The sequence below is a fragment of the Macadamia integrifolia genome, chromosome 13 (genome assembly GCF_013358625.1).
Source record: "Macadamia integrifolia cultivar HAES 741 chromosome 13, SCU_Mint_v3, whole genome shotgun sequence".
Taxonomy (NCBI): Eukaryota; Viridiplantae; Streptophyta; class Magnoliopsida; order Proteales; family Proteaceae; genus Macadamia; species Macadamia integrifolia.
This window is the reverse complement of record NC_056569.1, coordinates 28654826-28679846: the sequence shown is the minus strand read 5'-3', so window position 1 is coordinate 28679846 and position 25021 is coordinate 28654826. Positions and strand designations below refer to the sequence as shown.

Below are 25021 nucleotides of genomic sequence, written 5' to 3'. Positions count from 1 at the left end.
CACCACCCGTTGTCCGATTACTGATAAAAATCGAAGACTTCTTTACAGCTTCCTTACGTCGCCACTCCAAGGCGCAATCGGAGCTCCGGCGTATACTATACTCTCAGTCTCAGACGATGCGAAGCACTGCAATATCGTACGTAAGCTGGAATTTGAGTTCCGGCGAAGGGAACCGGGGAACAATGTCGGAATTCTCACGTTCTTCGACTTGTTCCGATGACTCTTCTGTTCGGAAATCGGCTTCGGCCAGGAATATTGTGGTGATCGCCGCCAGGACTGTTGCAGAAGCGATATCTACGTGCTTTACTCCTCCGGAGACTACATCTTCTAATGATGACCGAGATTTTCATCAATTTAGAGCTTCTTCTGGTATGAGTAATTTTCCTTTCTTCAGTTGGAATTTACACTAGAGAATTTCCGAGGGAATGTTCTCCCCGATTTTAGTTTTTCTTGCACTTGTTCTAGGTTTTGGATAGTCGATTGACTTTATCTGGATTCTGGACACTAAAATAGGGCCTAATCGTTGTAGTGTAGTATATTTTAGGTTCATTTGGGAAGTTCCGATGCCCCTGATTCTCAGAAGCTCGGAATTAATCTATAATTTGGATTTCGATTAACCAAACTCTCAATTTAAGGGACTTCTCCGTAGAATTGATTACTGCGACTTGAAGTTTTCTTCCACGCGAAGCAAAGCAGAGGAAGATCAAGATAAGTTAAGATTTTTACTTACTAAATTATTATTCTTTAGTTGCTGGTGGGGATGGAAAACGTAGTTCCAGTCGAGGGATCTTCTTCAGATCCTACAATGCGGATGACAAGACGGTACCTGGGGGAGTAAATTTCACAATGGCGGAGATTTACAAAGCTACCAGGGACTTTTCCCCTTCCCTCAAGATTGGACAGGGAGGATTTGGGACGGTTTACAAGGGAAGACTTGACGATGGCACCCTCGTCGCTCTTAAACGTGCCAAGAAGGTCGGTAGAGCAATTAATTAATTATAAATTACTGGGTTTATGAATTAGTTTGGATTGGAATGGGGATTTTTTTTTTATCCTTTATCTTAATTTGCAGAGTCTCTATGATAAGCATTTGAGCGTGGAATTCCATAACGAGATCCAGACATTGGCACGGGTAGATCATTTGAATCTGGTTAGGTTCTTTGGATGTTTGGAGCATGGAGACGAAAGGATTGTGGTGGTTGAATATGTTCCCAACGGAACACTTAGAGAACTCTTGGATGGTTAGTATCCATTCTTTCTGGTCTTTCTTTCTTGCTCTTTATTTTGTTTTCATTCTATTCGAGGCATTTGTACAGGCTTGAATGGAAAATTTCTGGACTTCGCTGCCCGACTGGAAATCGCCATTGATGTGGCTCACGCAGTTACTTATCTACATATGTATGCAGGTACTTCTAATAGTTTGATTTAATCTCATTACAAATTCTAGTATTAATTCTCTGAGAAAGATTGAGATGAGATTATGAAATTTGTGTCAAGAACAGATCACCCAATTATCCACAGAGACATCAAATCTTCCAATATCCTGCTCACTGAAAATTTCAGAGCCAAGGTAGCTGATTTCGGGTTTGCTCGCTTCGCTGCGGACAGTGATAACACGCATGTATCCACCCAGGTTAAAGGAACCGCGGGCTACTTGGACCCTGAATATCTGAGGACTTATCAGCTCACTGATAAGAGCGATGTCTATTCATTTGGGGTGGTGTTAGTCGAACTCGTTACAGGAAGACGCCCGATTGAGCCGAAGAGGGAATTCAAGGAGCGGATTACTACGAGATGGGTAACCCTTTCTCTTAGTTTTCATATTCTATTACCAATTCCGAACAGAATGCTACCTGCTCAGCGCAATCTTTTTGTGCCCGACTGTGTTTAGGCATAGAGACATGGAAGCACTATACCTGGATCCATATCACATGTCCAAGAACTCATCAAATGTTTTTTTTCCTCTCTCAGTCTTGCTTATTCCTTTCTCTATACAAGTTGTCGATGATAGCTACTAATAAGACATAATTATAGTTATATAGACAAGGAACAAAGACCGACCCTGAAATAAGAGTAATTGAACCTCTCTCATAATAAGGCCTAATATCTATTATATTCAGAGACTTAATTTACACAAAAGATCTTCGATTATATAGAAATTACTCTCAATTGGGTTTCATCCAATCAAGCTTGTCAATCAACATTGATCCACTGATTTCCAAAGTCACGTGATGACTAGATGCTAGTCCATAATGCATAACACATGAACCCATAAATCTAAATGAGCTAAGACGGTGAAACTGCAGGCAATGAACAAGTTTACGGAGGGAGATGGGATTATGACGTTGGACCCAATGGTAGAAAGGAATGCTGCAACAAACCTAGCACTGGAGAAGATTCTGGAACTGGCCTCACAATGCCTGGCTCCAACCAGAGAGAGTCGGCCGAGCATGAAGAGATGTGGTGAGATCTTATGGGGCATCCGTAAGGACTACAGAGAACTCTGTGCTTCAGAATACAGTCGTTCAATCTCCTTTCGTTCCCAGAGGAGTTCATTCAGGAAAGAATATTAAGAAATTGGTTGCATGAGATCCCGACTTTTTGTGAGCCTTTGACATTAGCGAAGAACGGTAGCTATGATGCAGTGAATCCAGAAAGTATGCAGAGGCAGCCATTTGAATATAATACGTTCAAGAGAGCTAAATCAATGTAGAGGACTTCTTTTCTGTAATTTTTCCTTTAACAATAGACGTCAAGTAGTTAGTATATGATACAGAAATATATGAACAAGAAAAAGACAGTTTATTTTTCCACTCATTCTGCAAACTTTTTGTTCTTTCTAGGTGAAAGGTTCTTTTGTATGGTTATATGTTAAAAAATAATAATAATAATAATAATCATGATTCATGCTAGTTGACTGTACTTGAAAAGGGTATTATGGTAATTTCGTCCGATAAGATATGCCTATATTAAATATTGGGAGAGGGATAGGTATGCCGTCGATATCAAGTATGCTAACGGATAGCACCAATAGGAACACATGATGGAGTATCATTCAGGAAGGATATGGGGGTCATTTCAAAAAAAGAGAAGAGAGAGATAGACACAATGGGTGGTAGCATACTTGATATCGGCGGCATACCCAACATTTTTTCTTAAATATTTTATTCATTTTTTCTGGGTGTACCATTCTACCCTATCTAAGTTTAGCCACTACAAGGGAGGGGGAGGGTTCCGGCCATATGGCACAAATGTAAAATAGGAGAGTCAATCCCTTAACCAAGCTCTTTTTATTTTGGTTGAACCTCAACCTAGCTCCTTAGGACATTCTTTCCTTTTCCTTTCTTCTTCTTCTTCTGTTTTTTTCCTTTTTTTTTTTGGCCGGGGAGGTGGTTGTGGGGATGGGGGGTAATCTATCCAAAAGGCCCCTACTAGGCACTACAGGACCAACGGCCAACTTACTCTTTATGGAGAAATACATGCACACTTATACACATCTGCATATGGCTGAAATCGATTCTCAAACATTCAGGCGTCAACTTTTACTAGCCAATACTACTACCAGTGTGTTAGGCACTGGAACGCTAGGAGGACATTTACTCTACAAAGCAAGCCACCGACCAATTGTGCAAGCAGCAGTTCACGCATTATACATGGTGGATGGCTTCTTTATCTAGATGATTAGCAATTTACACAGGGAAATAGTTGAAGGCATAGCTAAATTACAAAAAACCTTTCAAAAGCAAAGTAGATTACAGTTTTGGGTGGCAGTGGGTGGGTGCCGAGACAACACCGTTCCTTGTAAAGTTTGCAAAAATTCTACTTATTCCCCATCTGAGTACCGAACAAATATGACAATATTATCTTTTGTTTTTCATACCCTAACCTTAAAAGATTAGACGTTAGTTATACTCTAATTTGGAATTGAAACTCCACAAATAGAGGTTGAAAGCTTAAATCTTTGGTAAGACGAGTAAGATATTCCAACCATACCCACCAAATCCACCCGAAAGAATGACAATTAGATAACCTCTCACAGCTTTACCTCTCATTACAGAATAAATGTTGAAGTAAAGAACCACTAACTGCATCTTCCATAATAGAGCTTCTTTTGGTCATTACATACATAGGAGTAGATTTGAGTTTTACTTCACCCATGGTGAAAAGAAAATCTCCTCATCAATCCCCGGTATAAAATGAGATTTATGGGGTTGACATTTTAGACCTTTGTCTAGTAGAGGTAGAATAATTATAACTCTCCATCTGGTGAAGAAAACTTATATGTACTAATCCACATTTATATCTGCACAATCATAATAAACCTTATGGCCTGTTTGGTTAGACGGAATAATAAAATTTTCACATATGAAATAAAAATTTGTGGGGAGGGAGAGAGTAGAAGTGATTTCTAATTGGGATCTTTGCTGGGAAGTAACGTTAACTAGATGATAATTTTGAGAAAAATATAAGAGTAGATATAGAGAAACAACTAAATGAGATATATTCACATACTACTAGTATAAATTAAGAGAAGGAATACAGGACATACAACCCTCTGCAAAATGATTAGATTGAATAGGGGGTAAGGCTGCCTACATTGTGACCCTTCTAAGAGCCCACAGTTGTGGGCAGAGCCTCGTGTATTGGATGTGCTTTTTTTAAATTAATGAGATTGAAATGTCGATCCAGAGCCCATCATGGTGAGAGGGGGAAGGTTCAACTTCAACTGTTTAGAGCTTGGATTGTAATATTGATGGTGCTACTGTGTTGTTCTATAACCTTTGAGATGCTATCCCCCCATAGAGTGTGATGATAGTGGATTATATCAACATCCTATTTTAGTATGGTAATAGGCCCAATTGACTAGGTTTAGATGATGGAAAACTAAGGTTTGGGTTGGGTGGGGGTGGTTAAGAATTAGTAGAATACGGAACCAGATATGAACCGACAAATAAGTACCAAGAGACAGTGTGGCACTGGCCAATGTTGTGAATCAACCCTGCATATGGACTCAAATTAAAATCATACCAAAGCCAAACTAAAATTATAACTCAAAACTTTGCTCACATTTAAACTATACTACTATCAAAAGAACTTTAATATAAAAACATAAAATCTGAAATTAGAACAAATAATATTTTGCACTTCAACTGAGCTGAAAACCCAATATTTGGTGAATAGTAATTCCTTTTTTTTTAAGTAAATACAAATTCATATAAATAAAAATAGGAAAGTTGCAGCATTTTCCGTTTCGGATGCTTGATGCATTCACATGAAAATGGACTGATTAATACCGTGGTTGAGATTTTTGTATTGTACTTATCACATTGAATAATTCATGTATTGTCACATGGCAAATGGTGAAACGGAATTATACATCACAAGCATAGTGATAAGAAAGAGAATTCTACAATCAAGCATTAAAAAACTTTTCATTACATACAAATTTTGTGCAGCAATCAGTGATAGAATATGCGGGTACCCCAACTGGACTTCACCAATATTCTACTTTGTCCAAGAAGAGGAATTGGGGCACCATTCCTGGCGTCTCATCCACATTGGCACTTTGTTGAGACAAAATCAACACTGGTTTCATCATCATCTTCAATCAAATCACTGTTACAGTGCCAAGTCGGGCCTAAGTTAAATTATTGTATTTTTGAAAGAGTATTCCTCCGGGCAGTCCTTGACCCAGTATCTTTTCACGTAATTGCAAGAGAGAAACTCCTCACTGTGGACATCTAAACCATTTTAAACCATTTGAATAGCATGGGAAAAGCTAATTTAAAGCATATATAGGAGTGTGAGTTAGTGTCTTAGTGATGACACAAAGAATTCAATAACAAGTTACCTCAGCAATGGTGAGGAGATTCTCCCTTCCCCATAGGTGATGGATAATAGGTAAAAATTTTTAATACGTTCAAGCAAAAGGTCTTTGGATTTTACAGTTTTACTCACCCCCTTGCCCTTAGACGACCTTCTCAATCTTATTGTTGCGACAGTGAAGTTTTGTCGTCTTTAGGACAAAGAAAGAAAAAACGCACACTCGTGTCAGTCACACTCGTCTCTCATTTAAAAATAAAAATAAATAAAAAACGGGTTAAGATATTTGATTTAAAAAATTAAAATTTATAACTCACTCCAAAAATGAGAAGAGGTTAGCATTGCCGGCTCAAATCATCAAGGGGAGGGGGGGGGGACTGCAACGGGAGGGAAAGGGGAGAATTTTCCAAGGGAGGGAAGAGAGAAGGACAAATATAGTGTTGACATATTGTTGGGCATAGCATTGATGGGAAAAAAGATCTTCCTTAATACCAACGACTCATGTAAAAATTGAAAGGGTAAAAATATACATCTCCAAGATGTTGTCAGATGTAGGTATACATGCCACAGTGCTTGAATGGTGGTTGGAGAGGAGCCGAATCCCTAGCAGGTAGTGTGCTCATTACTTATGCTAGACACTTTAGACCAACTTCTTGTTCTTTTATAGTTCCTTCAATTTTAATTAAATCACCATTTCGTATTAGAACATTTAAATGACTCAGTAGCATATATTCATGCCATCTCAAACGATTTTCTCATCATTTATTATGTATTTGAGGTATTCCTATATATATATATATATATATTTTTTTTTTTTCTTTCTTCCATTCATCCCAATATTCTCACAAAATTTATTAAGAAAAAAAAGTCACACCCCATGCACAAGGTTCTAGCTTCATAAGAGAGTTGTTTTCAAGTTCTGAACATGACCAATCCAGTATCAATAAAATATAACAGTATCAATCCCGATATGTGTCCGATACTAATACCATAAAAAGATCATAATGTTAACCCCGTCGTAAAAAAAAAAAAAAAAAAAGATCATAATAGTTTTCTAAAGTTAGAATAGTTCAACCAAAACACGATGCGATGGTTGAGGTTGACCACAATAATAAACTATAAAAGTGGAGTACATCATCAAATGCCCTTTTCTTTTCTTTTCTTTTCTTTTATTTTCTTTTTCTTTCTCAAACTTTATATATTTCATCTTAAAAAAAAAAAAAAAGTTTTATATTCCCGAGTCACACCTCTGAGAAACCTTTCTATCATTCAAAGAAGAGATTTAAGCGACCTAGCTTTCACCGGCTTACGAACTCTCTTCCTTCTAATATCGCCTTCGTAAATGGAATCAACGTCATCGGCCTTACCATTAAGATAATTATCAAGATGGGATGAAGATGGTGAAGATAATGGGGCAGTGATTTGAGGAGGGGAAGGCACAGATTCTCCAGAAACAACTCACTTTCTCTCTTTCTTCTGGCTATCTGTTCTTGCAACTCTTACTGTTCCACCTGCTGCTACAGCTCCTCCCCTCTTCTTCCCCCATAGAGGCCCACCAAACCCAGAATAGTAATAGAACTCAGACAATGTCGACGACGCCACAACTCTGTTAGAAGATTTCTTGGTGGTTGAAGAGTGGATGGGATTGTGGTGGTAAGAGCAGGACCTAAGCTGCGTGAGGTGCTGCTCGCACAACGAATGCCCTTCTTTCGCCTCTCTCATACACTTCGTCTTGTTGCAGCTCGCCATTCCTTCTTTCAATTGTTGCTCTCTCTTCCTATTTTGAAAAAAAAAAAAAAAAAATCCGGCGAAGATAACGGTAAGGAAATTGATGAAACCCTAAAATAGTCTATCAAAATGCAAGAATAATGTGAATACTGACCTCTCCACAGCGACAGGGCATTGGGCCGCGCTTCCAATTCCTGCAACGATACCCTCAGGTGAACCAAGAGAAATTAATATGAAAACAATGGGACTTAGGGTTTACTCAAATTCCAACGCGGCCGAGAACAGACAGTCGCAAACACGGAAACCCTAGACGCCAAATGTAAAATAATACAGAGACGGATAAAGTAAGACGTTTTTGGTCGTCGCGCAAGGGATGAGTCAGGACTCAGGAGAGGGCATTTTTGCCGATCGATCTAAAGAAAGAAAACCTGGTGGTAAAGGTATTCGTCTTCTGGTAAGACTAAGGGACGTCCGTTTGGGGAAAGAAGGCCATCACATCCCAAGGAGACCTATTGAGCTCACACACATATGTCTCAAGACCCACTCTTCTTCTGCTTCTGCTGCTGCTGCACACATCGGTGGGACACTGCGAGAAGGAGATTGGGGAGATCTGAGAATGCTTTTGGATCCTCATATTAGTTCTAAGGGACTCCTCAGTGGAATCCAAGGCTCAATCACTCTCACAGTCTCACTCCCTCTCGATCTCCATCTCTTGCTTCCTTGGAGATAGATGGAGAGATAGATCCCTTCCATTCCATAATCAGCTTTCTTAAACTTCAGTTCTGTTACTCTCTCAAGGTCCACTCCACGTCTCCACGTCTCCACCGGTCCACCCCAAACCCCACCCCACTGTTTTTACTAAATTGCCCTTGGTCCGTTGCCAAATTACTGAAATAGTTCCATAGGGGAAAGCTGCCGTTGAGACACGTCACTCAACTGTTCTCCAACAAAAAAAAAAAAAAAGATATTTAAATGGTTCACGATGTTTTACTGATATCCTCGATCGTGAGATTCCAATCTGACGAACGTTCTTTATCTGTGAGGATCGCGAAGGGAAGGAAGAGCCAAAGAGGTATTACTGTGCATGTGACACACTTACCATAAGGAACTAGTGGGACCCATTCTAAGGTAGATGTGGATGAAAAATAATTTATCAAAAAAAATCTAATACCTCTCTCTATCCACTCAAAACCCAAAAGGTGGTTGAAATTTATGATCAATTGTTTGAATGGATTTTCATTCTGCCCTTGAGGTATTACCACTTCAGAGTCCACAATGAATTGAGAAAGAAATGTTTATTAGTTCTACTTCTTTTAAGGAATGAAGTCAAGATCTGAATCGGTCCTAGTTGAATCCGATTCAGATCGGTCTTAATCAGGAATCAGTCAGAATCGGTCTAACTCCGGATGGGCAGAATCCGATTCTAACCTATCAACCAATCCATATTAAACATGCAGATCTAATATGGAAACCCATATTTGCCAGTTAATCCAGTTCCCCATTTCTGTTTCGAAAACCCTAAATGAGATTCATCATCAAATTATTCATTAGATGCAACTAGAAGACTGTCAAAGTGGTAAAAAAAGATATATATATATATATATATATAATAGCTTAGGTTCTAATATGATCGTAGGTAGACTACTTTTGAGGACAAAGACCCCGTAGCCTATCCTTGTAGGGTTATTTTTAAGGAGCTGTTCTACTTTTACTATTAAAATTAATTCGAATTAGTAATAAATAGAACGTGTAAACTAAACCTACAATAAGCCTTTTTTTTTTTTTTTTTTTCTAATAAAATCCTTCAATAAGCCCAGAAAACAAAAGTTCTCGACAAAGTTTACAACAATTCATCATCTTTCCTGCCTTCTTAGTTCTTCCTCCTTAGCAATTCTCTTCTATCTTCCTCAAACTAAAGCAGTGACTTGAGAGATCGAGTCTTGACAGGCTTTCGAGCTCTCTTCTTATCAACTTTACCATCATCATCGTCTTCAGTATCGTCATCGTCGTCATCATAATCATCATCACCACCACCATCACCACGGGACGATAGTGATGGAGTAGTAGAGGAAGAAGGTCCAGAATCGACTTCCATATCTTTCTTCTTGTCTTCTCCTCTTCCCTTTCCCCATAAAGGACCAAAACCTGTGTAGTAATAGTAATTGGAGGACGACGTCTTCGAAGAAGACTTCTTTCCACGATAGCCGTTATGGGCCGCCGCAGCAGATGGATGAGCTTCAACGGATTTCCCTCCCCGGCCAGACAAGAAGCTACTACGATTGTTCCCACTCTTGTTATTGGTATAGTAAGACTTGAGCTGTAACAGGTGGTGCTCACATAGAGAATGCCCTCGTTTTGCCTCTTTCTTACACTTCCATCCCTTCCCATCCGTCTTATTGCAGCATATAAAGCTCCCTTCTTTCCTCCTCCTTTCCCTTCCTGAGACCGAGATGGCCACCGTCGGAGATGATGACGACCATGAAATGTCCGAAATGTTCCTTCCTTCCAGGTTTAGCTTACCATCATCGTCTTCTTCCCAGGTTCCCTTGTTGCTGCGGGCGATAATGTGATACGAGTTGGAATATGATTATAAGAATAAGAACCCTAATTTGCTTCCAGAATATCGAAATTTCTAACAACTTCAAGATGGGGATATAATTAATCCTCACCTCTCCACTGCACCAAATGTTTCTCCTCCGCTCTCGTTGCCGCTGAAGCCATCATCTCTCATCGCCTGCATAAAAAAGTATATAACGCGACCGCAACTGAAACCAAAACCCAGAAATAGCAATGCTACCGCAAAATCGATAACCAAAGAACCCATTATTTCTTAATCTAAGGAACAAATTAACCCTAACCGATTGAAGGAAATTAGGGTTTCAATAAACCTCATCCCAAATGGAAGAGATTGAACCAAATACGGAAACCCTAGACTCAGGAGGGGAAACACTGAAAAAACTGTAGATTATCTGTAACAAGAAGAAGTTGAGAGAGGGTATTCTGAGATCTAATCATTTGGAAGTATAAAAAGATCATGCAAAACAAGAAGAAGAAGACCAAAGTGAGATAAGCCGTAGAGATTCAAATTCCTGACCTGGAAATATTGCTATGGCCGAGAAAGACAAGAAGGGTCGTACCTCCGAAGTGAAGGACATCACATCCCATGGCGAGCGGTTGAGCTCGCACACGCGGGTCGAGGGGCTCCAGCTCCGGCGTGGGTTTGGTGAAGGAAGCTCGGAAGAGGGGAGACACAAGGCCTGGGACCTCTGGGCATGCTTTCGAATCCTCATATTCGAAGGCGTCGCTTGAGACTGAGAAAGAGAGATCCAGACACCAGACCTCTCGCTGCTTCGCTCCTTCCTTTTTACCTCCCTCTCTCTCTCTCTCTCTCTCTCTCTTTTTGCAGACTTGCAGTCTCAGATCCCTTAAATAGTCGACGACATAATAACCTTAATTTGCTCACTTCTCGAATTTCATTCGAAAAATATTTATAGAAAATTCTAAATTAACCCTTTTTTGGTAAATGAAAATTATAAATTAACTAAGCAAATACAAAATACGGAAATAATTAAATTCCTATAATACCCTTGGACTTACTAATTAATACGGCTATGTACCTTTCTGGCTTTCTACCTGAGTGAGCTGCTCCAGGATCAAGCAACTGTGCGGCGTAGTTCCACGTCACGCAAAGTGGGACCCTTTATGGATTATCAATCCCGACCGTCCATCATTTTAAGCTGATCTCATTAATGTTCGATTAAGATCCACGAGTTGCTAAGATGGACAGAACGTGCGATTATAGATCCTCTGAAAGAAATTGAAAATGAAATATGATTCCCTGGTGAGCCTGGTTAAGGAAGCCTACATGGCGAGAGTGGGGTCTAATTATTGTGGCAGGTGGGGGCATAAATTTTAGAATCGGGTCGAACCAGCTTAATCCGGCCATCAAACCGGAAAAACGGAGCTGCTTTAATTAATCGAATAAAATGAAAATACTTCACCACTTCCTTCAACAAAAACAAATGAAAAAAAAAAAAAAACACATGACGCGGGATCGTAGATTTCAGCATGTGTCTTCTTACATATATAATGAGATGTGTGGTCCACATTGACATAATTTCTCTCATTTTGATCATGTGGGTTTTATGTGGATGATATCATTCTTTGCTCTTTAATTGAAGTGGTAGACAGATTCTTTCTCACACGAGCTTGTGGAAATTTTTTTTTCAAAAAACAAAAAAAAATAGTAATAATAAATATAGGAAGAGATTTAGGCAAGTAACTTTTTTTTTTTTTTTTTTTTGGTAGAAATTTAGGCAACTAACTTAAAGAGAGGGAATCAATGACGCTTGATGAAACAATTTCATACAAAATAGTGTGAAAAACCATGCATACAACCATTGGATTGAGTGATGAGGATCTACGTTACATCCCCTCACCTCCATTTAATGGTTGTGTGCATCCAACTATGCACAAAAACCTCTCTCCAATAAAATAAATGTGCAATAAAGACAGCATGCACTTCCAAAATTTATTACTAAAAAAAAAAAAATTACCACAAAGCAAAAGTGGGGGCAGGGAATTACCCATGTCACAACAATCTGCATATCTATGAATCTATGATCCATATGGGACTCACATGGTTAGGATAGGAGAAAGAAGGAAATTTATTAAAAATATCTATATGAGGTATGATAATGTATTAGCGTCATGGAAAACTTAAAGAAAAATAACATGCGAATTGCTATTCCTTATACAACATAATACTTTCAAAATTATTCTAGAATGTTAATTTTATTGGGGTGGGGGTGAACTTTGTCAGGGAGTGTGGACTTATACCAAAACTCCCATATGCATATATTTTACCTCTTTTCAGTGAAAAAACATATCCATGTCCCATGTTTGAAGGGGAAAAAACAATCAGCAGAGAGAGCTCTAGCATAGGCAGGCTCCTGGACAAGGATCCATTTCCCCAATGTTATTTAAGAACACGAACTATTGGAGGAAAAATTAAAATAATTCTTTACATGATGAATCACACGATTGATATGGGACCACTTGGATACTCGTTAAGAAGAAAAAAAAAATCATTACTTATTAAAACACTATTTACAATAAGTCACTTTTAGGCTAGGAAGGATGAAAATTCGTCCTCATACTTTTCATGCCGACATAACTTTTACTTGAACTTTGGTGGTCCTATTTGAAACAAATCAAAGTCAAATGAAACAAATTATAGCATCCAAAGGCTTAATCAAAATGCTTAGGTGATTAGATCATCGATTTCTAAAGTAAAAAACATTTTGGTTAAAGCAAATGATTTTTTCTGTCAACCTTTGTATATGTATATGTTGATGTTTCTTGTTTGGAGTGCAATTTCTGTCGGCATTCCTTAAGTCTATCTTTCTTCTCTTTTTATTAGAGATAGAGATGTCATTTCATTGTGGGATATCAGGCTTGTATCGATATCCAGCATAGCCAAAGTGATCTCAAAACTTACTCTACCACAACCCCCCCCCCCCCCCAAACTCCCCAAAAAAAAAAAAAGTATGGTTCACAATTGGGCACAGAAGGGTATCACTATGTTGGTATTTATATCAGAATCGAACCATTAAGGTGAAGATCATCAGCCATGATGCAAGTATCTTACCTTGATAAATCGAAACAAAAGAATATAAAAACATTATTTCCATCAATGATCATATTATATTAAGTTATGATCTACCGCCTCTAAGCATCCAAGTATGCAACAATTCATGTTATTATTATAATATTATATATATTTTTTTCCCCAGAAAAATATGTGTTATAATTATATATTTAGATATAAATAAGATCTTTTTTTTTTTTTTGGTAAGATAAAATAAGATCTAATTACTAATAATAAAATATGGGACATCAAATGAATCATCACACTCTAACAACAATATTCTCAATACGTTTTCGATCTTAAAACATGATATGATTTTTCATTTGTTTTCATTTTTATATTTTAAAATCATTTTAAATATGAATTTTAAGATAGAAAACTAAAAGGATCTGTATGGTGTTGTATATCGGCCTAATGTGACTAAATATGAGAAGGGGTCCTCATAGGAGGCCTTACCTGAACAATCCAAAAAACCTGCCATTTGGCTAATAGGTGAGATCTAAATTTTGTGGAAGATAGATCCATACATTCTCCACTCACAATCTAAGTTTCAATTCAATTAAAGATTATCACATGATTGATAATTTTTTTTTCTATTTTAATCACATGATAAAATAAAGCTTTGAAAATTCAAAACCACGTGAGACTACATAGTATTAGTCAAATTGCTACTGAAGTGGATAGACATATATGGGAATGCATACTAATACATGCAAAATTATTAACTTATTGAATCTTGAAATTTGACATATGCCTAATAAGGATTATCTCCTCTATCCAATGGTCGGAATCATCACATCATCTACTCATGTGGCTCATAATGATGGACCATTAAGGAAGCTATCCCTAAACAGGACAATGTAAAAGCAAAATTTCCAAAAAAATTAACGCAATTTTATGAAAACCAATTTTGTGAAAATATCTTTCAAACTAGTATTGGATTTGACTCCAATGGACTAGTCCCACAATTTCTATGATTCTCATAGGAGTAGATGCTAACCCTACTTGTGTGGCGGCGTACACATGCATATGAGGGATTAGTCAAACCAAAGATATAGAGATCCTCGTTTGTAAAAACAAAAACAAATTTCTTATTCTAATAAAATACCAAAATCAGATGAAAACCATTATTTCATGCAAGAATGAATTTTTAATTTTTTTTTTATAAGCATGCAAATAGGATATTGTTGTCATGATGTGGTGTTCTATTTGAACAATTTCCCTTAACAACGATTTGAGCAATAGAGTTGGAAAAATGTTACGATCCATATTAGTTATACTGGGTGTTGATCCCACATCGATTTCAAAGGAGAATTGATCTGAATTGATTTGGTCTTAGATTCTCCTACCTTATAAGCCGATTTATGATAGTTGAATTCCTCCATATCCGTATCAGTGGCATGAGGAAGTGACGGTTAAAAAAGTTCAAATTCAGAACCATGGTGGTATATTTACAATCTTAATATGAGTCATATGTGAGACTGATCCCACATCTAAGCTCCACGACTGTTGGAACTTTTTTGCCGTCGAAAATGGAGAAAAAGTTGAAATTGGGTTTCAGCTTAAAATAAATATATTAGGATTTCCACTATTTTGCTAAAACAGTTTTGTGAAACATAGCATACTTTGTGTTTCTCATTTCGATCGAAATTGTTAACAATCCACATAGATAATGTTGAAGTCCACAGGAAGGGTAGAGGAAACCAGCTTCTTTTCAAATATAACCGCTGGATTTAGGATCATGCGTTGTTGAGGATTCTCAACATCTTCAAATTTCATTAATAAGCAAATGCCTTAAGAACATTACAGTTAATCCTGCTAAACCGCTGGAACTAAATTTTTTTGGAGACAAAAATGCTAACCAAACCTAGTATGAAAACTTCCAAATACAACAAAATGATTCCTATGGTGAAAGCTGAATAATATTTCATTATTCACTTATTCCTGCAAAAAAAAAAAAAAAAAAAAGGTCATAATGTACGCAGCCATACACCCCTCCTTCGTTGAGAGGTTGTTTCCTTATTCAAACCCGGAACCACTTGGTCACAATGGAGCAACCTTAGTAATGCAAAAGCACCTGGATTAAATTGCTTTTGAGACAATTATGCATGTGAGTAAACATTTCACACAAAAGAAAACCTTACAGTAAAATGTAAAATGAAAATCTTTCCAAAACTATGGAGCTCTTTGCTCGGCGTAGAAGCCAGAAAGTCCAGAGGTTCCAAGAACTGTGACCTGTAATACAAAACCAAAAAACGTTACTACAAGACAACAAATATTGGCTTACTCCACAGGAGAACAGGACAAGGTGATAAAAATGAGTGGAGTTAAAAAATTTCTTGCTAAAATCTCATCACACTACATGTGTGGAAATGCAGAAAATGCCTTGATATAATTGGGCTTTGGAAGACTTTATTTTGGCTCACGGATGAGTTACTATAGGCCTTGGGCTTTTTATTTTTGTGTTTATTGACCTAATGTGCCTCTTTATAACCCATATTTAGGTTCTTAATTGTAAACATGGGATTAAGTATGTGGATAAGTGTGTGGGTCTTACATATTGTCAAGTAGGTTAGTTTAGTCTAGAAAGAGTCTTTTTGAGTTAATTATATTATATTCTATTTTTAATCACTAATTTATGTCGTTTGAAGTCTTCAATAGCAAGTATTTGACGAGTAAAATTTTTGGAGGTAACTTGAAGGGACAATCTTCTTCAGCTGAGTGAAATTAGTTTCTCTAGTCTAGTTGCAGTTTCTATCCTGAGTTATTTTTCTGTTCCCTATTTAAAAATGAGATTTTTCCTTCGACTGCAGAGTCTTATTGCAAGCATGCTTTCTCAATTTCTGAACTTCTGAGCTTAATTTCTAATCTCCGATTTCAATTACTCTTGAGGCTTCTATTATTGATATTCCTGCATATCTGATTATTCCAATACATCTATTCTAAGTGCCTATTTTTATGAGAATGAATTCTGGTTATGTAATCCTGTTCTTAAGTGGCCTATCCTCCTAGAAATTTCTTAGATCTCAAAATCTAACAATTGGATTGAATAAGGCTTTGACCAGAATTTGGATCCTATCTGACTTATTGATCTTGTGATATTGTATTTTTTTCTTGAAGCTGGAAATTTCTCCTAGGCTGTGATCCTGGCCTTCCACTGGTTTCTGAAACCTATCCATTAGGTGACCAGAACAACGAGTCATCCATGTACTGACATACCACACATGCACAGGGTACACAAACCACCAGTCAATGGTCACTTCACCTACATTACCTATACTGAAGGTTGATAAAACAAATGAAACTACCAGATCTAATGTATCCTCCTGGCTATCACACATAAATATGGAAAAAATCTAAAATGAGATGTTTGCAGGACAGGTAGTCATTCATCTGAGCTTTAGGCCCAAGAGAACTTGGTGGAACCACATAGATTGTAGATTTTAGGCATCTGCATGTCTGATTTAAATGAGAAATAACAGTTAGATATGCAGAATTATTGACGTAGAAGCTGGATAAAAATGGATCCCATTAAGAATGATGGAATGGAATAGTTGGATGATTCAGAACTGGTCAACCAACAAAAGACTCAGAAAGAGGAACTTGAAGGGCAATTTTTGGACAGACATATAACCTATCTTTCGAGAGCATTTCTTGATGTTATGGAGTCATGAGTCTCATGAATAGGGACAGAACTTAGATATGACAGAAAATTTCAGTACATAAAACAATGATAAAAATACAGTAATAGAGGGCCAAAATAAAGATAGTTCCATGTGGAATCACAACGATTTTTTCATGAATTAGACTTGGGAGGTATTGCAAGCATCACACTATCAAGAGAATTGGATGCAACACCAAACCAAAAGCACACCGACAAGAATTCTTGTTTCAAAAAGAATACCTGACCAGGATTCAGCTCAAACTCAAAATAGATGGATTCTGTTACAGACTGATACCTTGCAAATAGTTTGTCCATATCAACTTTGTTTTTGTTTTTTTTTTTTTTGTTTTTGTTTTTTTTTTTTTTTTTTTTTTTTTCCGTCCGGTGCAAGTCCATATCACATCAAATTCATGAAATCTTGGATTCATTATGGTAAGTTATATTCTGGTCTATAGGTGTGACATCCTATAGAACAGAATATAAGCTTTGCTCAGAAAAGTTTGCGCCTCTTGAATTTAAGCGTTTTGAATATCCATGAACTCACCTTCTGGTGGCATCAACTCAAATGATCTTCAATTGAATAGCTTCTGTTTTGATCTTTCTTTCTTTTTTTTTTTTTTCTGAAAAGAAAAGAAAAAAAAAAAACAAGGCGAGCTCTGCTCTCTCTCTTTGTTTTGCTCCTTGTAAATTCTAAAAGGATGTATTTACTTGATTTTTCAAAAGGTGTAAGTGTGTACAGTTGAGTGGATAGTTGCTTTTTTGAGAAGTTTAAATAACCATGTCTACTTCTGTAACTTAATTGAAAGACACTTAACAGCTGCTATGCGTCAGAGAACTAGAAAGGAGGACAGGAGAAGGATCTAGTTGTCAGAGAGGGTAATTTGTCAATTTTTTGAAGTGCTTGTATAGTATTGAGCAATTTGTAGATTTTTTTTTTTTTTTTTTTAATAATAATCCATAGATGTTTTCATAGCTTTGCAACTCATATATCTTATTAGACGTTTTTTCTGACAATATAGGACCAGTTGTCCCAATTCAAGACCAAACTACAGGCCAGGATGAGTCCAGACTTTCCCAATCTAGCTTCCTCCTTAACTAGTAACTCCTTTCCACAGGGTGTAGTTGCTTAGAACTTTTCCTTAGGTTCCTAATTCACATCATAGTTACATTTTAGTTCCTTATAGAACTCCATAGGTGCTTAATTTCCTAAAAGAGATCATGTGAGAATCAGAAAACTTTCATTACACAGTTGAGGATGTATGTTATCCAAAACTCAGGCTAGGAAAATAGGAGAAACATGCAATGAGGTTTCTCGTGAATAGAATTACAAATATTTGAGACGAGGGAATACATCAACAGAGTATATAAATAAAGATATTCTGAACATGAATCAATATAGAACAAGAGAAAAATTAGTACACTTCTAAATAAAGCCAATTATCCAAACATAACCACATGAGAGTTATAAAGATTTCACTGTGTGAGAATAATCAAGCTTTCAAAGAATCTGGACAGGTAGTATTTAGCATGTAAACCTTAAAAATTTTCATGAACCTAGAACTGCAAAGGAAGCATCCCAAATTACTGTACCTTTCCCCATTTAGAACCAAGGTCACTGCACCTCATCGTTAGATGTATCATCTTTGTCCCCAGTTCAGTCTCAACTTTCTTCCGTAAATAAGCCTCATCAAGACCAGATGCATCCAAATACATTGTGTAGCGTTTGTAGGCTGCACTGAGTGCATCTGCAAGCTCATCTGGCAAGGGGCGCACATTCTGTAAAATAAATCAAAATCAGAAAATCACAGTAACCTCAGAGAGAGAGAGAGTGAAGGACAATTAAGTCCAAGATCCTGTAATTAATTGCATACCTCACCACTCAATCCAATGGTATCATCAATCTCCATCCTCAAAGATACAAGGACACCACCAAATTGCTCTAAAGCCTCAGCTGCACGAAATACATTTGCCAGGATCTCCTGACCGGCCTTGTCCTCTGTATTTTTGGACAATGCCATCTTGGCATCATGAATTAAGGCATCCGGGAGCTCATCCCAACTTGCAGCCATTAGATCCTTGGACACATTCTCAATTTCATGGTCAGCTATGGCAGGCAGGTGAGTTACATCTTCACTGAATGAGCGCAAACTGCCAATGCCCATTGCAAAAGGAGGCCTGCAATCTGAGGCCATTTGCAAAAACCGAAAATAGGAAGTATACCCAGGAAAAAAAAAATTTGCTTTAATGCATGCAATAGAGAAATGAGAAAATTGGCATCCAGTAATTGTATACAATTACCAACAGCGTGGCAGCAGATCTGCACACACGTACATGCCAATGGACTATGGGATGAGAGGACCACTGAAAACTTGTTTTGATTAATCTGTTTCAATAAAGGGACCATCATAAATAGTTTCATCTGTTTCTGTCATCATATAGAATATGTAAAACTTGTTTTGATTAATCTCTCATGCACGAATTTCAAAAGTGAACATGAAATTTTGGGGGAAAAGATCCCCTCAAAATTAAGGTAGCAAATTAGCAATAGTGATTAGTTAATTTTAAGGCTGAAGTACAGTAAAGTTCGACAACTCTTATTGTCTCCTCTTAGTTATTCCAGGTAAAAGAAAACAAAAACAATGGGTTATCTACCTCCAATTGCTGGGCTCTTGGACAATCCACTGGTTTACATAACTCAGCAACAGTAAACCAGTGAGAGTTACTGCAGAATTAAGTGAGTTTTAAACCGAATTTGAATAAATGGAAAACGAAAACCTTAAATTTCAGCTAATATTTACAAAATTCTTACTCCGGGACGTTCTACCTAGATTCCTATATAGATTTCAATGGTATGAAGAAAAGAGACGATACAAACGAAAGGGTAAAAAAAATGAAAACCTTAATAACATAAGCATAAAAATAAGACTACTACCTGATACCTCTCCAACCACACCACTAAGGTTGCTCCTGGATGTAACCAAAACTCTTTGACCAGCAAGAGCTCGGCATTTACCTATCAACTGCAACAAAATAGGGAAACAAATTTTATTTTGAAAGGTGTTCTCATTCAAAACACAAATAGCATCTCAAACAGATCCAATTAGAAAGCTAAAATAAATAAAATCAGTCAAAATAATAAACAAAAGGAGCTTCCCGTTAGAAACTCACAACTCCAACATTGGCATTATCGGGAACTGTATCAGACAGAATCAAATCTCTCCACTACGAAGACGTTGATCGGACTCCAAAACCCGAGTTCATTCTGAGAATTCCCCTGCAGATCGCGGTCCTTGAAGCCATGATCGATTGGTTCAAGCTCCTGAAGCACAGAAAGAACTAGGTGTTAAATAGATCAAACAGATAGAGTGGAGCAAATAAAATGAAGTCGGAGAGAGAGAGAGAGAGAGAGAGAGAGAGAGATTGCTCTCATCTGAATCGAACGAAGCTAAGGTTTCGGAGTTCGAACGGAAAACCCTTCGGCTCTGAGTCTTGAGTGTATTATCGAGCTCGCGCGCAATTTCCCTCTTCCTGGTCCGATCGTAATTGTTAAGCTCAGATTCACGAATTATTGGGAGGATAATTTGAGAACATAACAGATCACTTGGTCGTACCATCACCTGGTTGCACGAGGTCACATTCTCAATTTGTCATTCTTTATTGTTAAATATATCCTTTATGGTAAAAGGTGGGGCAGATGTTAAACGTTGATTTGTACGATTAGATGATTATGTCAACAGCGATTCCTTTCTCGAATATTTTGAAACAAAAGGTCCCTAAGCCACGCTGCTTAAAAGTTATGTATGTAAAAATGAAAAGCCACATTTTCATTAAATTATAAGATGAGAGAAGTGTATAGTAATGGATGAAAATCATTTGCAATTCTGATCTTGTACAATTTTGTGAAATACTCCCTTTAAGGAGTGACATGTGTATTGATACCAATGCAATGGTTTAGATCTGGTACAACTAATAAAACCTTAAGTCATTTAAATCAGATCTGGACCATTGCATTGGTATCAACACATGTGTCACCCCCTAAAGGGGGTATTTCACGAAATTATACGAAATTGAAATTGCAGACGATTTCAACCCGTATAGTAATGTGACGTAGCTAGTGGTACATATGCATTGAGATTCATGAGATGCACGTTAATAAAAATGAGGCATTTGATTAAAAAGCAACTGTTTTCTGTTCAAGAGCAGTCCTACGCCCACATTTAGGGGTGCATGCCCCCAAGAGGGAAAGTGGTCATTGTGGTGGCCTATGTCTATGAAACAAGCTAGCTCGCAGACAAAAACTTGATTGATCCTTTGATTGAATTAGACTTCTAAAATCCGATATGTGGTTAATTTTAATCATGTCTTCTCTATTTGATGATCAAAACAAACACATCATCTTTTCATATGGCATAATATATTACATCTAAACACCTGAGATATTAATTTTTGAAGTCTAATTGGTTCTCCTTCAATGTCGACCAACTTTGCTCATTTCTTCTTTTAACCTTTTGAGATTTTTCTTTTGTCACTTTATTAGTCACAGTAAACTTGATCTTGTGGGAGAGTGACAGCTTTCATCCACTCATGGTTTCAAATTTTAGTATTGAATCAACAACATTGATAGAACGATTCTTACCAACGATAAAATTGTAAAAAAAAAAAAAAAAAAAAAAAAGTTATGTTAAGGGTAGGAACAACAACCAGCAAAGAATAACTGGTGTTGGGATAGTGTCTATTTACTAGTGGAAAAATTAATGATGTATACATACAATCTCTTTTCTATGAAATCCTCTCTCCTCGTTGACCATGTGTGCCCTTATATATAAATCATGAGGGCATCTCCTCCTAGACGTCCATTGATTTTGAATATTTTGATGTGAGAGATGTCAATAGACGCAATCAACATGTAGATCCATCATTCCCCATTCCAAAAGAAAAAAGGAAAAAAAAGATTACCTGTTCAAGAGGAAGAATGAGCTCTTCTCCATTTTAAAAAGGGGAGACATTACGTGAAATTAAGATTGTTATTTGAGATATCATGGACTAAACACCAATTGTGATAGAAAGTGAACATAATGTATGAGTCAAGAATGATGTTCTGTGAGTGCGACTCATTAAACCAATGAATCCATGAAGATGGAGTTATGGTGACAAGAATTTAAATCATCGTATCAATAAAAGTATTGGTATCGATAAAAGTATTGGTCTCGATTGTAATCGATGATGATATGAATTTAGTCATATTAGGCAAGATCAGGAATTTTAATCTCAAAGTTGGATAATAATTGAATTTGAATAATTTTACCCAAAATAAATATCAATACAACTGATCTATATTGATACCGTATCAGTATTTATCTTCGATGACATTGATATGTATTGATTAAAATTCTGATAAAATCATCGTAAAAATCAAATATTAAAAGAAAAAATTGTAAATCCATCTAATTCAGTTCGATACTGACTGATATCAAACCAATCCAAGCTGTATCGGTTGAGATCGATCCAAAGATTTAAAAAAAGTTGCTCTGGCAACGTTCTCCTAAAGCGAAGTCGGCGCTCTTCTGGGCTAGTACGGGAGCGCACCAACCAATCTGTCTGCTTTAATTTGCAAGCCTTCTTTGGTTATTCTGAACCTCCGCTCGGTTGCTATTGTTATTTTTTTTTAATTAAAAAAAGAATATTTTTGTCCGATACAAAGGATCTTATACCAATTTATTTCGATACTATAATGATTTTGAGGACCGTTCCGATACGCAATTAATTAATAAAAAATTAAACCAGATGTCGCGTTGGAAATAAAATTGGATATTTATGAATAACTTTGGCTCGTTATTCGACACGTGTTATTACAGTTACCAATGATTCTCCTTAATCCACGTTAAATGAAGAATTTATGAATTAGGTGAAAAAGAGCCAAAGAGTAGTCGAGAGAGAGAGAGAGAGAGTTCGGTTGTTGGATGGTTCGGTTTGTAACTAATTTATTCTGTTTCCAACTTTCCGCCTCTCCGGTTTATCTTACCAGCACGCAAACACGGAGAGAGACAGAGAGAGAGTTAAAGCTTATAATACAAGACGTGCAAATTCCATGAGCAGTGGACCCACTGTCCAGAGCTGAGCTGCAGTACAGTGTTGTTACAGTCAACAACCTTGGTTCAAGTGAATGGGATTGGGGATTAGTTATTGTACGTTATCAATCCGATAAATGGCCGATATCGATTACGATCTCACATCGAATATGAATAATCGGATGTAAAGGCTTAAATGGCCAATGGGATTTGTTTGGCATTTCCATTATTCTCTCACTAGAAATAATTAAATGGGAAATTATCTTGTATTACACCCCTAAAATTGAAAATACCTTGGAGTAACTCCAAAAAATGAAAATAATGTCTATCGCACCCTTAATTTGTAACACCGTTAACTAAAAGTGAGAAATGTCCCTTTTACCCTTATACTTAAACTCTAAAAAATAACCCATTTTCTTCCAAACCATTACATGCTCTCTCTCACCAGGTGTTCAGACGCGACCTTAGCTGGGAGAGTATACCGTTAGCAACAGAAGGGCGCAGCTGCATTGTGTAGATCTGGTGACTCCGGCGTAGCAACAGCTTGCATCAGTTGTGGTGGATAGCCACCTAGCAGCAAATCTTCCCATAGGTTGTAGCTTGAAGCCCTAGCCCCTTGAGGTATTTCACTTCACCCTTGGTTCGTCCATACTCCTTGCAGAAAAAACAATTTGCTCGTCAGGCGCATCAACAACATGTCTTCCTTCCCTGCATCTTCATTGAGATTGCCTTCGTCCTGAGTATCTTGCATGATATCCTCCAGATTAACTAGAATCCTATTGTTGTCATCCACATCTTTCACCTCCAAATGCCTAGATTCTTGTGTGTTTTACGTTTCTTAACGGAGGAGAAATACATTCGTTATAATAAATAGGGAAAATATCTTTTTCAAGCAAGGAAGGTGGAGGCTTATGAAATCGGATTCAAAAATTGCAAAAAAGAAACAAAGAATTGAGAATTACAAAGTATGATTGTATTCGTACCTTATCAACCGAAGAACCCTTGTCAACTACCGTAATTTGTTCCAGCGAAGGCGTGAATCCCTCACCCCTCGAGGATTTATTCTCCATCGGAATTTCGTTTCCATTAGCACTGGCTATTTCTGTCACACCCCGTTCACCCTGAACCGGAGCGGTGACCGAGTTAACACCGGTTAACCCAAATCTGCCAGGATCATCAGATACTGTATTCCACCACAGCATACACACACTAACATCAATTCATCAGATAAGCGGAAGACTAAGTTTTACCTGTAAATAATTCCCATATACTTGATACCCAAATGGTGATACAATAATTATATACATTTGGGCCCGAAGGCATGATATATACACAAAAAGAATAAAGTTCAAATATCAAGTATATACAGGAAATCATCAAAAACATCAGAGTACACAGCTCGGCTCGGTATCAAGGTTGGAGCTCAGCTCGGCATCAGGGGTTGTGCCCAGCTCGGCATCATGTAGAAGAGCTCAGCTCGGCCTCGGAAGTGGAGCTCAGCATGGCCTCCAGGATGGGGCTCAGCTCGGCCTCAGAACTGCTGTCCTGCAGCACAGCTCTCACACGAGCAGTCTACGCCGTGCTCAAACTCCTCAGGGGTCCACCAGTCCTCTTCAGGAAACTCGACTGTGGGACCCACCCCATGCTCCTCAGATGAATGACCTGCAAAATCATCTAAAAAGGGGTGTACACGTGGAATGAGCTCACTAGCCCAGTAAGTAGAGAGGTGGACCACACACAACAGTCCACACATCACAACACATCATATGCACTACATGCCATGCAATTCATTTTAAATTCACATCCACCTAAACAACATTACTAAGTCTTTGGTTTAAGTGCTATTACAACCACAGTGCGCGTATACTCCGGGTACGAGCCGCGAACTCCCTCCCGCGATACGCCCATAGGGCTGTTGGAGAAGGCACACCGTGAGTACTCGGAAAAGTAAAGACAATGCCGTCCACCGGCTCTCAACAGAAATGTAAATAACTGAAATAAAGGTGCTGACTCCAGTAATTTAAAAGCAGTACGATTGGCCCTCTTGAATGTACCACCGGGGTTGCCGGCTGTCCTACACGACTCGTC

The 25021-nt window shown here is 37.6% G+C and overlaps 3 protein-coding genes and 1 long non-coding RNA gene across 4 annotated transcripts in view; 1 reads left to right on the top strand and 3 right to left on the bottom strand.

Moving 5' to 3' along the window:
• On the top strand, positions 1 to 2813 carry LOC122059180 (calmodulin-binding receptor-like cytoplasmic kinase 2). Its single transcript, XM_042621861.1, has 6 exons — positions 1 to 369; positions 749 to 975; positions 1073 to 1241; positions 1317 to 1406; positions 1503 to 1798; positions 2307 to 2813. The coding sequence occupies exons 1-6, from the start codon at positions 117 to 119 to the stop codon at positions 2571 to 2573; spliced, it is 1302 nt and encodes a 433-aa protein (XP_042477795.1). The 5' UTR covers positions 1 to 116; the 3' UTR covers positions 2574 to 2813.
• A 3961-nt stretch (positions 2814 to 6774) lies between these two features.
• LOC122060130 lies at positions 6775 to 8325 on the bottom strand. The gene is made up of 2 exons (XR_006134265.1): positions 7706 to 8325; positions 6775 to 7600 (listed from the first exon to the last, which is right to left on the bottom strand). It is a non-coding gene; the product is annotated as an uncharacterized LOC122060130 (long non-coding RNA).
• Positions 8326 to 9314: 989 nt separating this feature from the next.
• Positions 9315 to 10972, bottom strand: LOC122060026. The gene is made up of 3 exons (XM_042623159.1): positions 10689 to 10972; positions 10221 to 10285; positions 9315 to 10103 (listed from the first exon to the last, which is right to left on the bottom strand). Exons 1-3 carry the CDS (start codon positions 10839 to 10841, stop codon positions 9464 to 9466), a joined length of 858 nt encoding a protein of 285 aa, XP_042479093.1. The 5' UTR covers positions 10842 to 10972; the 3' UTR covers positions 9315 to 9463.
• A 4292-nt stretch (positions 10973 to 15264) lies between these two features.
• The window catches only part of LOC122059158 (succinate dehydrogenase subunit 5, mitochondrial-like), an 11532-nt gene continuing 1775 nt past the window's right edge, over positions 15265 to 25021 (bottom strand). The window contains exons 3-7 of the mRNA XM_042621842.1: positions 20034 to 20087; positions 19795 to 19885; positions 18737 to 19047; positions 18456 to 18641; positions 15265 to 15436 (exon numbers count right to left, since the gene is read on the bottom strand). Of these exons, the coding sequence (XP_042477776.1) occupies positions 15377 to 15436; positions 18456 to 18641; positions 18737 to 19047; positions 19795 to 19885; positions 20034 to 20087 (702 nt within the window). The 3' untranslated portion in view covers positions 15265 to 15376. The remainder of the gene's footprint in view (positions 15437 to 18455; positions 18642 to 18736; positions 19048 to 19794; positions 19886 to 20033; positions 20088 to 25021) is intronic.